We start from the raw sequence: 15,555 nt of genomic DNA, 5'->3' as shown, positions 1-15,555 counted from the left end.
CTGCAGTTCAGTTGGTAAGAATGCTTGCTTACCACGCTCCAGGCCCTGGATTTGTTCCCCAGCACCACATACAATGAATATGGTGCCTGTAACCTGAACACTTGGGAGGTGAAGGCAGGAGGCTCACACACTCAAGGCCATCCTTAGCTACATAGAAAATTGAAGCCAGCCTGGGCTATGTTGAGACTCTATTTCAAAATAAAGTAAGGGCTGCTGGGAGTCGGGGTGCACACCTTTAGTCCGGCACTCTGGAGGCAGAGGTAGGAGGATCTCTGCAAGTTAGAGGCTAGCCTGGTCTACCAGGTGAGTTTCAGGACAGCCAGTGCTGTTACGCACAGAAACGCTGTCTCAAAAAACAAACAAAAAAAAAAAAAAAAAGTAAAAAATAAGGGAGGAAGGAAGGAAGCAGGCACAAGGAGGCTCACTTCAGCAGCAGAGCAGCGGAAAAGACACTCAACACCGTCTGTAACTGCAGTGCCAGAGGATCTGACGCCTCCTTCAGGCATCTGTGGACACGGCCTGCACATTTACATACATATGAGCAAAACACCACACCCACTTAAAAAACTGGGTAACTGGGGCTGGGGATTTGGCTCAGTGGTAGAGCGCTTGCTTAGCAAGCGCAAGGCCCTGGGTTCAGTCCCCAGCTCCGAAAAAAAGAAAAAAAAAAAAAAAAAAAAAACTGGGTAACTGACAGGAGAGTCACCTGCCACCGGGAATCTTCTGTGAGAGAGAGAATACACTATCTGATGTGTCATTGTGTGCAGAGCAGTAGGCTGGAGCTCTCACTGTCACCGAAGCCCTGGCCCCTGTGAGTCACCACTCCTCTCTGCATCTACGGGGTTTCCTAAACTGGAGTGTGCACATACAGCCTCTGTTCCGCCACCCTTTTCAGAATGTGTCTTCTCGTGAAAAGCCTTCTGGAAATTACTCCTCCTTCCCTGTGGACTTCGGCAGGAAGCACGTGGCTGTCGGCTACTTTTTTTTTTTCTTTTTTTTTTTTTTCCCCGGGAGCTGGGGACCGAACTCAGGGCCTTGTGCTCGCTAGGCAAGGGGACCGAACTCAGGACCTTGTGCTCCCTAGGCAAGCGCTCTACCGCTAAGCTAAATCCTCAACCCCCTGTCGGCTACTTCTATTTGCTTAACACAGACTCACACTAGTCCAGACTGGCCGGGAACTCCGAGGTGGCCAAGAACAGCCTTAAAATCACAGCAGTCCAATCTCAGCACTGTAGATGAGGGGACTGAAGCATGCCCAGTTCTACGTCCGTTTAGGAAAGAACCTGTTCGTCCTGTCTAGTCCTTGTCCCTTCCCTGTTAGCTGCTGTCATCTGCAGATTGCTGGTCGCTGGCTCCTTACAGATCATTTCAAATAGGGATAGCATTATATCTGTTTACTTGTTGTGGTTATGTTTATTTATCTGGGGAGGGAGGCACGCTCAGATGTGAGAGCGTGCCCGTGGCAGTCAGAAGACAATTTTCAGAAGTCCTCTTCCCCCACTGTATAGTTCCAAGAACTCCAACAAGTTTTCAGCTTGGCAGCCAACAGCTTCACCCACTGAACCATCTCACCTGTTCAATTTTTTTTTTTTTTTTACTTTGAGACAGAGTTTCATTATGTAGCCCCAGCTGCCCCAGACCTTGCTTTGTTAAGTCTGGCTATCACTGAACTCACAGAGATCAAGCCCTCTTCTGTCTCCTGGGAGTGCTGGTATCAAAGGAGAGTGCCACCACCGTCTGGCTATAGCACACTTTTAATCCTGTACCTGGGAGACAAAAATAGGTGGGGCTTGGTGAGTTCAAGGCTAGCCTGGTCTACAGATTGACTCCTAGGTGAGCTGAGGGGAGCTGCTTAGAAGAGGGGACCCTTATGCTGAAACGAAATGAAGCCCAAGCTCATGTCTTTGCACTCAGTGGCAAGGTGGCTCCTCTCTGGATATTGGGTCTGAGTTGGGGAAAACTTTAAACTTGAGAAGTCCTGAGGACTCCACTCACATGAGCTCCACGTGGTCGTTTGATCACAAGGATAGCCAAGTGTGGGGCTGCATCCGGTGCTCTAGGCAGCGCCTGCCGTAAAATAACCACCACTGAGGACTGAAGATGCCCCTGCTGTCCTCTGAGGAACACTAGAGCACAGCCTCGGTCTTCCTCAGCAGGGCACTTACTCCGGTCACCCCGGCTGTCACACAGAAGCGGGTAGGGGCAGGAAGGAAGATGCGCTGACCCCCAGCGGAAGTCCAACCACTTTGCTTCATCATGGAAATGCATTGGCGCGCTGGGTGGGAATTGTTCCATAGTCTTCAAGGGCAAGCATGCGGTGTGATCCTTCGCTGGGCTGCTCAAAGTAGGAACTTCACCTTGTAAAGCAGAAGGGTGGGTTTTTCCCCCCTCCTTCTTCTTCTTTTGCGGTTTCACACAGCAAATGAGTGTCAGCCTCCACTTACCGGTGAAGTGAGACGTCTGGCGTGGAGGCGTGGGTGTGTCCCGAAGCTCTGGCCCCGCCTCCTCCGTCCCTCTCATTTGACTGGCTTTACTTAAAAGAATCTTCTCAACTGTTTCCATGTGTTGGCAAACAGTTCGGTAGAATCTAGCTTCTGGGGAACCAGCCTGCTGGCATGCAATGACATTGCATCATTGGGCCCCGGAACCAGACATATCAGCTGCAGAACGAAGAGGACCCTGCTCACATCACCGACATGAGAGGCACCGGCATCAGAGAGGGTGCGACCAAGGTGAGTGACTGATGGGGCTTTGCAACGGTTTGACTCAACTGGTTTTATCTTTGGGTCTCTAGTGAACACGAAGGGTAAGTTACTAGTGGCAGGCGAGTTTGGAGTGAGAAAGCTTTGCTCTTTACCAGTTGTTGGCTTCAAGATGACTGGAAATGATGGGGGTGAAATCAGCAGGCGATAGAAAGCCCAAGCTCCCACTGTGTGTCTTCACCATCCAGAAAACTTCTTATTCTCTCTCTCTCTCTCTCTCTCTCTCTCTCTCTCTCTCTCTCTCTCTCTCTCTCTTTCTCTCTCTCTCTCTCTCTCTCCCCCCCAAGGTGCTTAGTGTGGCCCTCGAGGGGGTCTCACTGGCTTGGGGACTCACTTCTCTTAAACAGAGAGAGCTTAGACCTTGGCTCTACTCTTGCTGTGTCCAGCAAGGACGCCCTTGGACTGCCTTCATGTTCCCTTTGGTATTGGGGACTGGAACGCTGGTACAAGGTTCTGCAAGTCTGGGCCGTGAACCAAGAGACGCTCCTACAGTATGTATATAGCATGGTGCACTGCCAAGCCAAGAAGGGTACCAGAGCTTGAGATCTGATTCAGTGACTATAGTACTTGCTTTCCAGGCATAAGGCCCTGAATTCAGTACCCAGTACCCACTAATAAAAAATCATGGAGGCATGTACCTGTAACCCCAGAGATGGCCCCAGTGACAGCAAGGTCCCTGGAGTTCTCTGGCCAGCCTCCCTAAGACAAGCAACTCCTGCTTCAGACACAAAAAATAAAGTGGGTGGGTGAAAAAGAAGAATGTTGTAATGTCAGCCTTTGGCCCGTGGGTATGCAGGCCCACAAGCAAGCAGCACCCACCCACACACACACACAAGAAAGTGGACACACACACACACACACACACACACACACACACACACACACACTCGGTGGGGAGTGTGGAGAGAGCACAAGGGAAGTGAAGCTCACAGTCGATGCTTTTCTGTCCAGTCCTATTCTTTCAAAGAATGCTAGAGACAAAAGAGCATTGAAACAGTTGCTAAGAGGGAGGCTGCTTGCCAGAATTAAACGTTGCTTGTCATTGTGATAGTAACAAGTGTGGGGGCTTGGGATCCAGGGCTGGGGTCTGTGGGGACTGCTTGTTTAGATGACTTGTAAATATCTGAGCTAAGCTCTTGCCCCACTGGCGGTGGGGAAATTGAGTGGTTGATCGAGCTCCAGCAAACCTTTCACCCAAAGGTGTTTGTTCCCAGCAGTTCCGGGCAGTTTCTCCAGTGTATACAGCATCTGTCTGTAGATAAACGGATGCCAAGCAGGCTCTGCTCACTACTGCTGTTGAGCTGCTTGAAAATAAATAGCCAAGCCTGCACTCTTCCCTCCCCGGCTGGGGATGTAGTTTCGTTGGTAGAGCGCTTGTCTCACAGGCACAAAGACCCTGGTTTTGTCTCCTGCAGAGACCTGTAATCCTGTCACTTGAAGACAAGGTGATGGGAAACTCAAGGTCATTCTCAGCCATGGCCATCTCAGGTTTATGAGACCCTGACTCAAAACAACAACAGGATGTACTTCATCCCTGTGCATTTGCCCTGTGTCTTTACCTTTACGTCAATTTCATGAGCCCATTTGAACTTCAGACCATAGTCACGGTCTCCAAAAGCACCCTTTCCACCTTTTTGGCTGCAATGCATGGGTCTAGTTTGTCCAGCTTCACCCCAAGGTCACACATTGTACTCTTTGCCAGGTCTTGTCGTTCCTTAATCTGGAATAATGCGTTTCCTATTCTTCTCTCATGACTTTGTCGGTTTTCTCTCTCTCTTCCTTCCTTCCTTCCTTCCTTCCTTTCTTTCTTTTCTGAACTGCTGACGTGTTTTTAAGATCTGAAACTTGGTTTTACCTATGCACCACCCATTCTGTGTGTCTTAGATGTCATGGTACCATCTGTAAGCATCTATGTATGTACATCCGGGTATCGATGTGCAGCCTGCTTGTCTGTTTGATGCGGGTCCCAGTAACTAACCGGCACTCACTGTGTGTGCACCAGGCGCTCCATGAGCATCCCGCTAGCCCTCAGTCCCTCAGTGTGTCGGTTCTACTTGCAGCCTTCCCATGTTACACTCAGCCTCGCCTCGTACTTGAGGAAACCGCCCAATGCCCAGGGGCAATCAGCGGTCCTGCCAAATCAGAGCAGGCAGGCAACATCTAGCTCCCCGGCTCACTGCGGTCTCACCTTAGACGCGGATCAGTAAACTGTGTCTACAAAGAGCCAGCTCTCAGCTCTCGCTCTAGCTGAAGGCGGGGGTTGGGAGGGGTTGTTGCTGACTTTTCAAGGCCAGCCTGGGCCACATAGACCCTGCCTCGAGAAACAAACAAAAAGCCAGAGGGTGTTTCTCACTTTGCAGGGCCCATGTAATGTCTGTGGCGCCGTGCCTGTTTTTTAAGACTCTTTAAAATACGTTCTTTTTGGGGTTGGGATTTAGCTCAGTGGTGGCGCTTGCCTAGGAAGCGCAAGGCCCTGGGTTCGATCCCCAGCTCGAAAAAAAAAAAAAAAAAAACGTTCTTTTTTTTTTTTTTTTTTTTTTAAACTCACAACTAGGCCATTCAGATTTGGAACTATACTCTCAGGTCATGTAAGACAGCCCTTTCCATCTCACTGCCATGTTTAAATGAGCCAATCACCTATAGCCGCGCCAGAAATTAGCCAATTGTGTGTAACCGCGCCAAACCCCCTAACCTCCCCTATATAAGCCCCCGAGTTTGGAGGCTCGGGGTCGATTCCTCTGTCTCCTGTGTGAGATACGTGTCGACCCGGGATCCCGCTAAGACCCGGGATCTCGTTAATAAAGCTACCTCATGCTTTTACATCAAAAAAAAAAAAAAAAAAAAAAAAAGACAGCCCTTTCCAGTAAGGTGGTGCCTGAGTGGGGGCCTCTGGTGGGGGGCCTAGTCTTCATCTCCTCAGCCAGAGGAGCCTCCAGCTAACTGTTTACTCCATTTCTCGAGTGTCTATGTAGATGCACATAAGCACGTGTATTTCTCCCCTCCCCTTCCTGTGCCTTACTAGTTAGCCCAGGCTGGCCAACAACTCCTAGAGATCTATCTGCCTCTACATTGGTGGACTCTAAGATATGCACACCACTCTCAGTTTCACCTCCTTTTCTCACATAAATGAGCAGGAGCAGTGAGGGAACTTCCGGGCTTGTCACTATTGAGAATGTAATATAATACATGTTTTATATTGTAATATGTAATGTAGCATGTAATATAATACAGTCGACATATAAAATAATCACCATGTCACATGTGATATGGTCAGCATGTAGTGTAATAGAGTCAACACTCTGCATCAGATTGCACTTGTTGTTGTTGTTTCTTTTTTTTTTTTTAATGACATTTTATCTATTCTGTTTGTGTGTCTGGAGGACGATGGTGAATGTCCTGGCATGTGTGTAATCAAGGGACAACTTGCAGGAGTCACTTCTCTCCTTCCACCATGTGGGTCCCAGGGATTGAACTCAGGACACGAGCCTTGGTAGCGGGAGCCTTTCATCACTGAGCCATCTCCCCGGGCCTCATGTGCTTCCTAAACCTGCTTGAGAGGGCTACACAGGGAGGTAGTCCTCTTCTTTGGGGCACTTAACTTCAAAGCCCCTCACTGTCACCCAAGGCCACTTACTCATTTAGATGCCAAGTTCAAATCTGTCCTCTGGGGTAAATGGCTGTGTGTTTGCAACCACTGTGGCTGCCTGGTTGTTTTCTAAAACAAGGGGGGCGCTTAAAATTGTGTGATATTAGCAATAGGAAACCCTGGTGACCTCAGCATTTACACATACAGCAGAGGGAAGTCATGTGCACAGCCCCGTCATGAGCCAGTCATCTCCTTCACTGGCCCACTGGCTGCCTGACCCCTGCTTAAGAAGTGCTAAAAATGATTCAGTGGGTGGAAGGTGCTTGCCACCAAGCCTGGCGACCCTAGTTCCATCCCAGGACAATACAAGAGGGGAGAGCTGACTCCCGTGAGTTATCCTCTGAGCTCCACATATGTGCTGGGGTGCATGCCCACGCATGTGCACACACACATGCAATAGATACATAGACAGACAGATGGACAAACGATAAACTTGTTCTAAAGGACGAAGGAGCTGCCATTGTTCACTTGGGAATTTAGAGGCAGGAGGATCTTGGAGGCCGGCATCTGTCTCAGAGGAGAGCCCATTTCGAAGGAGGAAGAGAAGGGAAATCAGTGATTTATTATATATGAGTTCTTATTTTGACTTCTTGGTGTCTTTAAAGCTGCCTTATTGTCTGGGCAGCTTACAGCACAACCTGTGACGTCAAGTAGGGAGGGAGAGACAAGAGGATCAGGAGTTCAAAGCCAGCGTGGGCTACATGCGATCCTGCCTTCCCCATCTGGAAAGACACTCTGTGTGCTCACTGGTCTCTGAAAGGGCTGCTCAACGCATCGTTACCACATTACCGAAAGTGGCGGGCCCTGCATTCACCTTTAGGAACATCTGCCTTCTGAATGTTGGGGATTCCGTCTCAGAGGAATCCAGCCCCCTCCATTCTCCATTCTGAGCAAAGACTGAGTATGAAAACAAAGCCATGGAGGTTCCTCTCTCTTCTCCTCTCCTGCAACCTATCTCATGGGTCCTCCATTCAGCCTCCACCTAAGGTCTAGATGCCTCTCTGAACCTCTATCTAACCACGCCCCAGCTACCCCACAACCCCCCACACTCCCAGGCTCCCCCTCGACCCCACACACACCCATCATCTTCTTGTCCATCTTTATGTAGCAGGACTAGACATTGTCTGGGCCCGCTTGATTCATGGTTGGTATGTTTCTCTCTGGAAAGACATTGTGGGGTCCAGGGCATATGACATGACACAACGCAAACACGCAACTTGACTTGCTTCCAGTGCTAAGGTGTTTCCAGCAGTGTGTGTAAACAGCAGGTACTAAGTAAATGCCTCCTGGTCTTGTGTGAACGGGCAGTTACAGAGAAGCAGACAAAGCCCTTGCAACACAGCCCCCACCGCAAAAAGACAGGAGCAGCACTTCCTGGTTCCTAGTTGTCAGGTATCTGGGGACAGAGGTCACCCTGCACACTCAGCTCTCTAGCCCACACCGCTCAACCTGGATTCTTGAAGCGGCCCCTCCTCTTATGTCCACATTTAAGTTTGAGCTGTTGGTTTAAAGTCAAGGTTACAAGGACCTTCCCTCTGAGCTGGCCAGCGTGGGTCCCTTCATCGTCTCGTGAGGTGAAATAGTACAAGCACACGACGAGAACACACAAGCAATGTCTTCATTGTTTAACCTTTCACCCCACACGGAGGCTTTGGGCTGAGGGAGTTCTAGCACGTGAGGGCTGCCATTGCGGTTGGACCAGAGCAACAGATGGAGTGAATGGACTCAATGATTTCAGGTGTAGTAAGGTGGCCTGACAGGTGCCCGGCACAGAGAGCCACCGTGGAGACGCAGTGCCAGAAAGAAGATATCAGGCAAAGGAAGGAGGGTGTGTGAAGGCCCTTTGTGGGGACTGAGTCCCAGGAAAGCCAGAGTAGAAGAGACTGTCCGGAGAAAGAGGCGGATGTGGGGGTGGGGGGTGAGCGGAGTACTGGAGCCTCATCTGCTGTGTCAGGATTTCAAAGTAGGAAGGGAACTGCTCACCTACACAGAGCAGATGACACCCTCTGACTGATGTTTGAAAACACTACTCCGGTTGCTATGCAACGGAAACAGTGAGGAAGGACAGATGCCTAGAGGTGAGCTAGAAAACTCAAGGCCAAGGGTTTCGATTCCATTCTGGATAAAAAGTATCCTGTGCCCATTGTCCTAGAGAAATCCATTTCCTCTGAACTTAGTGGGTCAGGGCAGAAGACAAGGGCCCCCCATTCATTCTATACCTTACAGAGGTGGCCCCCCATTCATTCTATACATACAGAAATGGCCCCCATTCATTCTATATACATACAGAGGTGGCCCCCATTCATTCTATACATACAGAGGGTGGCCCCCATTCCTCTATACATACAGAGGTGGCCCCCATTCATTCTATACATACAGAGTGTGGCTCCCCATTCATTCTATACATTGGCTCCCCCATTCATTCTATACATACAGAGGTGGCCCCATTCATTCTATACATACAGAGGGTGGCCCCATTCATTCTATACATACAGAGGTGACCCCATTCATTCTATATACATACAGAGGTGACCCCCATTCATTCTATACATACAGAGGTGGCCCCCATTCATTCTATACATACAGAGGTGGCCCCATTCCATTACATTCTCTATACATACAGAGGGTGGCCCCATTCATTCTATACATACAGAGTGTGTGGCTCCCCATTCATTCTATACAGAGGGTGGCCCCATTCATTCTATACATACAGAGGGTGCCCCATTCATTCTATACCCATTCATTCTATACATACAGAGGGGTGACCCCCATTCACTCTTACATACAGAGGTGACCCCCATTCATTCTATACAGAGGGTGACCCCATTCCTCTATATATATACAGAGGTGGCCCCTCATTCATTCTATACATACAGAGGTACCCCCATTCCTCTATACATACAGAGGTGGCCCCTCATTCATTCTATACATTGGCCCCCATTCCTCTATACATACAGAGGTGACCCCCATTCCTCTATACATACAGAGGTGGCCCCTCATTCATTCTATACATACAGAGGGTGGTCCCCCATTCATTCTATACATACAGAGGGTGGTCCCCCATTCATTCTATACATACAGAGGGTGGCTCCCCCATTCATTCTATACATATAGAGGTGGCTCCTCATTCATTCTATACATACAGAGGTGGCCCCTCATTCATTCATTACAGAGGGCCCCCCATTCATTATACATACAGAGGTGGCTCCCCATTCATTCTATACATATATAGGGTGGCTCCTCATTCATTCTATACATACAGAGGTGGCCCCTCATTCATTCTATACATACAGAGTGTGGTCCCCCATTCATTCTACATACAGAGTGTGGGTCCCCCATTCATTCTATACATACAGAGGTGCCCCCCATTCATTCTATACATACAGTGTGGCTCCCCATTCATTCTATACATATGAGGGGTGGCTCCTCATTCATTCTATTAGGGTTCATTCATTCTATACATACAGAGGGTGGCCCCCATTCATTCTATAATACAGAGGTGGCTCCCCATTCATTCTATACATATAGGTGCTCCTCATTCATTCTATACATACAGAGGTGGCCCCATTCATTCTATACATACAGAGGGTGTCCCCATTCATTCTATACATACAGAGGTGACCCCATTCATTCTATACATACAGGCATGGCCCTCCTGAGTTAAAAGGCGTGTGCTCCACCAGCTCTCATTAGTTTCACAATCATTCATTTATGAGTCTATGCCACACATCCGTTCTCTCGTTTAATGCCCTTTATTCTCTGCACATCTCATTTCCTACAGAAGACATTTTATTTAAGAAAGAACTAGGAAAAAAGACTGTCACGGTCTGGTCTTGGAGCTTGAGACATGGGCTGGCCCTTGGGAAGTTCAAAGGAAAGTGATCGCAGGCCGAAGGAGAGAAATGGGGAAGCAGCCATGGAAACGCAGTGCAGTCCTCTTGAGCTGCAATGAGTAACCGGAGGAAATGACAGAGGCCCAGAGGGGAAATCGCTCAGAAAAGGAGGAAGGTGGAGGCTGCTAAGAAAACTGCCTCAGAGGAGGAGACCGCTCTCAACATGAGTTGCAAGAAAAGGGAACTATGGTTTCTTCGGTTTTTAGGAACCGTTTCCAAAGTGTGTTTGCTCATGAATCATCGACTCAGCCCAGCGTTTCGCTGTGCGCTCAGCAAGTTGGAGCTTAGCTGTGATGCGGGGCCTGGACAGCAGCTGCAAGCCTGGAGCTGTGAGAACAGCCTCCCACAGGGGCAGCCACAGCACTAGCCTGCTCTCGACACTCAGAGAGCCTGTCTTTGTGGGCTTACAGGGGGTGGATGTAAACTCTTGTGTTCCTCACTTTCCTTAAACTTCTATTGAGAGAAAGAGTGGGGTCAGAGGACAGTTTCCAGGAACCGGAGAATCCTTTGCTGTGTGGGTCCTGAGGGTTGGACGCAAGTCGTCAGGTTTGACGTCAAGTACCTTTCCTCACAGAGCCCTCTCCCTGGCTCGGCCCCTCTCCCTGGCTCGGCACACGTTACTATGTTACTATCCGTCAGGCTGTTTGTCTGCTTCTGGTAGGGGGAGCAGGATTGGAAAAAAAAGAAAGTACAGGGTCTCTACTCCCAGAGACGAGATCCTGTGCCTGGTTAACAGGAACAAAGTACTTTGTGCAATGTCTGCTCAAAAGCTTACCTCAGCTGAAGGCTTAAAAAACCAGGTCGGGCGCTAAAGTCTCCTATCTCTAGGCTGCTCCCTCTTCCTGTGGGTGCCTCCCAGGGTGAGGGATCAAAAGCCACTGAAAAAAAAAAAAAAAAGGACCAGCAAGGACCAGGCCAGCGGCAGGAACCACCCTTTAGCCTTGGCTGAGTTGATCTGTGATGCACCCAGTAAATGGGTGTGAGTGGGCAGGCGCATGCTAGCAGAAGAGCGGCCATAGTAGAGTCCCTCGCCGCCGGCAGGAAAGCTGACCCCACAGGGTTCCTGCCTTCCCCTGCATCCCTAAAATTCGAAGCCAGTGAGTGATGCACCTTGGGATGCAGTTGAATGACTTGAGCCAGCTTTGAGCTCTCCTTGGTCAATCAAGTGGAAAAGTCATATCCCTCAAGGACCTGTCTCTGGTAGGCTTTTAGGTGGGGCACCCAGGTAGTACTTGACATACATTTGTAAATTACATGTAATTTACATTGCATTAATATACATGAGGGGAAAAAAAACTAAGGCTCCTTAAATCTGTACTGTTTGCTTGGTTGGTTGGTTTGGTTTTCTGAGACAGAGTTTCTCTGTATAACAGAGCCCTGGCTATCCTGGACTCCCTCTGTAGCCTAGACTCACTCACGGAGATCCACCTGCCTCTGTCTCCTAAGTGCTAGGATTAAAGGTGTGCACCCCACCCCCACCCCCAGATCCTACCCATTATCATACATCAAGCACAGAGTGGGCTTGGCAATGTCTGTGGAGGAGCAGTGTGAGGGGCTCAGCAGCTCTGCTCCCTCCTAGGTTTCTCTTAGGCCACACCACAGAATGAGTCACTCCGGGTCCCCCAGTGGCCTGTGAGGCCTTTACTGTTCCCTGAATGTAGCATTCAGAGGTGTGGTAGCTCACAACATGTATGAATCTGAGGCAGGAGGATTGCCACCAGAACAAGTACAAGGTTGGGATGTGCTTCAGAGCAAGCCAATCAGGGCTACACACGAAGACCCTGCCTCAAACAATGACAGCAAGCTCTGAGCTTAGACCAGGAGCCCCAAGTAATACCTGTTTCTACGCGCGCGCACACACACACACACACACACACACACACACAAAACAAATAAATAGAAGTCTGTTCCAGGGAGTGGGCAAGACCCAGCCCTCTGGGAACCCAGTGGTCAGGCTTCAGGGGAAGAAAATGCTTCATTTCTGATGGTGGTTTTGGAATTTTCTATGGCCGCAGCCTCTTCCTCATAGGAGGCACTGCCTTCTACTGTAGAAGACATGGTAAAAAAAAAAAAAAAAAAAAGTCACTTTTCCATTAGAGCCGGAAGAAATAACCACCAGGTGGGTCGGCACTTCCTCCCACCATGCAGATGTCAGCTTTAGTCTGGACATCCGTGAGGAGCGGTTTTTGAGTGAGGGGAACCAGGAAAATAAGGAATCCTCCCTTCCGGGGTTTTCCCTTTCCTCCTCAATGAGGCCTCATATTCGTGTCCATTCATTCCCTTCTTTGTCCCTGGTGCCTCTGGATGAGGTGGCCACCATGGCTGTCTGCATCCAGAGGAAGTGCAGGAAATCCAGGGAAAGGTGTGTGGGAATCTGGACCCAGGGGCCCTTGGAAGCTTTGGTTTCTGTCCAGAGAGACAGGCCAGAGCCCCATCAGGCACACTCCTCTGTTCCTGCAGGGGCCCTGCTGAGAGGGAGGAGCCTGAAGCAGTGATCTCCACTGGTGTTGCCTCATGAGGAGGCTGTGTGGTGACTGCCTTTGTGTCCATAGAGGACCGAGATGAAGGTGACCACGAGGATGGCCCTCTTGTCTGATGCTCTTTCCTCACTGTAGACTGCCAGGGGCGAAGGGCCCTGGGGTTATTTTATATGGTTCCCTGAGCCTCCAGGAAGTAGGCAAGCAGAGTTTCCAAAAGAGTGATACATCGGGAAACAGGTTTGGAAACAAAAGTAGCAAGTCTATATTTTATTTTGAAGCTACTTTCTTTGTGTCTGGGAAGGTGTGTGAACACCGGAAATCTCAGGCTGAGAATTGCTACAAGCTTAGGGGGACCTGCCTGGGCTACACAGCAAGTACCAGGCCAGCCTAGGCTACCTAACAAGCGCCCTGGTCCAAGACAAAACAAAAGGTGACATATTGCCCTGGTTTTTTGTTTGTTGGTTTGTTTTTGTTTTGTTTTTTAGAACCTAGATGTCACATTACATAACAAGCAATCAAGGAGGGAGGGAGGGAGGGAGGGTCCGTCCCAGTGGCAGCCTTCCAGATAAATGGTGCCAGGTCCCTTTCTGCACACTCCTGAGACTGTCTGGAACTTTCAGCTCACTCCTGACAGCTGTTCTTTGACCTCCAGCTACTTGGCAGTGTTTCTGAGATCACTCAGAGGCCGCAGTCCCTCCGGTCTCTACGTCTAGGAATCACTTGCCTGTTACCTCATTTAACCATCTCAAATCCCCTTGCTGATGGAGTTCAGGATGGAGAGAAGCTGTCTGGGGGCGGGCAGGGATCTTTACCACATGAGACAGCTGGATATGGTTGATTCTGAGGGCAAGTTCTGGGCAGGAAATAGGAAGCCTTTTTGCTATTTTAAGTGACTCTCTCGGTTCCCTCTAACTCATGGAATTTTACTTCAGTGAAAAGACAGCTGCGGAAAGGTTCTCAGGGGAAAGTAACAGTTAAGGAGCAGCTTCCTGGTGGGCCTTTGGGCGTGCAGACTTTTAATCTCAGCACTCCCATGAGCCAGAGGTAGAGGCAGAGGCAGAGGCAGGCAGATCTCGGAGTTAAGGCCAGAGTGAGTTGGTCTACAAAGTGAGTTCCAGGACAGCCAAGGCTACCCCAAAAATACCTTGCCTCAAAAAACAAACAAGAAGCGGCTTCATGCTAGCCCTGGTGGCACAGGCTTGTAATCCAGTTACATGGGTGATGGAGGCAGAAGTATCACAAGTTCAAGGCCAGCCTGAGCAACTAAAGGAGTCTGTCTTAGGAGAGTAGAAAGACATCTGGAGCCTGGGATGCTTTGGGCCCCAGCTTCGAGCCTCAGTAAGGAAGAGACAGAAGGAGGGAACGGAGTTAGCCAGGGAGGGAGGAGCAAGCTCCTTTCTTCTGCCAAAGGGCAGTAATGAAGAAAGAGAGACAAGGGAAGATGGAGTTAGAGAGGACCATGAATGGCAGGTATTAGGGAGAGGTAGGAAGAAGGGAGGCTGCTGGCCTGGTATTCCCTTGCAACTGTAGATCTCACAAGGGTGAAGAAAGCGGGTGCATGACTCCTTTCAATGGTGTCGGGAATGTCACTGAGTCCTGCGGCTACACTGTGGCTAATGTGTGGCAGCCCCTTCCGCCAGCTGAGCCACCTCTCCTGCTGGATATTTGCACACAGAACCCAGAGCGTCATACAGATGGTTGCGGGGCAGGGGATGGGGCAGCCTCCTTAGCTACTTAGAGACTCATCCGTCCTTCCCAGACTTGCCTGAGCTGGGAGTCTCTTCCAGCGGTAAGGACCTGACTATCCGTGCACCTGCAACTGTATTCTGTCTACTTTAGCAGGTTAGGGTCCACTGTCTTCTCAGTGTGCCTTCACTACGAGCCAGTCCTTGGGTGGCAGGAGCAAACAGTGTTAAAATCCAGTGGTTGAGGCAGCAGCTCCTGGGTAATGAGCTCTCCAGGCCAGCAGGAGACCTGAATTCAGATTCCCAGATTTACTAAAAAGCCAATAGGGATGTATAATCCCAGTACTGGGGTAGGAGGTTGGGGGTGAGGGTGGGGCAGAGACTGGAGGATCCTTAGGGCTTGCGAGCATTTTCTCTCCCTTTTTGGTAATTACAGGCAAATGCTGGTACATAACACCCAGCGGTCGCAGGAAGGCTGTGTGGTTAGGTGAGTCTTACAGACGGTGCTACGGTCTGGATGTCACCTCACATCAGAAGTGGCACCCTAGGAGAGTGTCAGACACTCTGCTTCTTCCTCTGGGCCTTCCCCTCCTTCCCTTTTCGGAGAAGCTTAGAGGTGGTCGGGTTTTTTTTTTTTCTTTTTTTTTTTTTTTTTTTTTTTTATCTTGCTCTTGGAAACTTTTCTTTCTTTTTTTTCCTAAACATAATGTACCTCGTTTTGTTTTAAACGGTGGAAAGCGAGCATTCTCCGTCCAGTAAGGATAGGAACACCATCCACCATCTTCTCTGCTTTGGTCATTCCTAGCTGAGCTTTCCATGCAGACAATACAAACTGTCCTCAAGCTTCCTCAGATACCTGCATTGTTTGGGGCTGGAGAGATGGCTTAACGGCTAAGAGGCACTGACAGTTCTCTTCCAAAGGACCCAGGTTCAAATCCCAGCACCCACCTGGCAGTTCTACAACTGTCTGTAACTCCAGTTCCAGGGTATATGACACCCTCCCACATACATATATGGATGTAGGACATCGATGTAAATAGTTTTTTTTTTTTTTTTTAAAAAAAGATATATAGTGGGCCCTGTGGGAGA

At 49.5% G+C, this 15,555-nt stretch overlaps 1 protein-coding gene across 1 annotated transcript in view; it reads left to right on the top strand.

The window, feature by feature from the left end:
• Positions 1-2,696: 2,696 nt before the first annotated feature.
• The window catches only part of Cass4 (Cas scaffold protein family member 4), a 39,942-nt gene continuing 27,083 nt past the window's right edge, over positions 2,697-15,555 (top strand). The window contains exon 1 of the mRNA XM_032902465.1: positions 2,697-2,732. Within this exon, the coding sequence (XP_032758356.1) occupies positions 2,697-2,732 (36 nt within the window). The remainder of the gene's footprint in view (positions 2,733-15,555) is intronic.

This window comes from Rattus rattus, chromosome 5, assembly GCF_011064425.1.
Source record: "Rattus rattus isolate New Zealand chromosome 5, Rrattus_CSIRO_v1, whole genome shotgun sequence".
Taxonomy (NCBI): Eukaryota; Metazoa; Chordata; class Mammalia; order Rodentia; family Muridae; genus Rattus; species Rattus rattus.
This window is presented reverse-complemented; position numbering and strand designations above follow the sequence as displayed.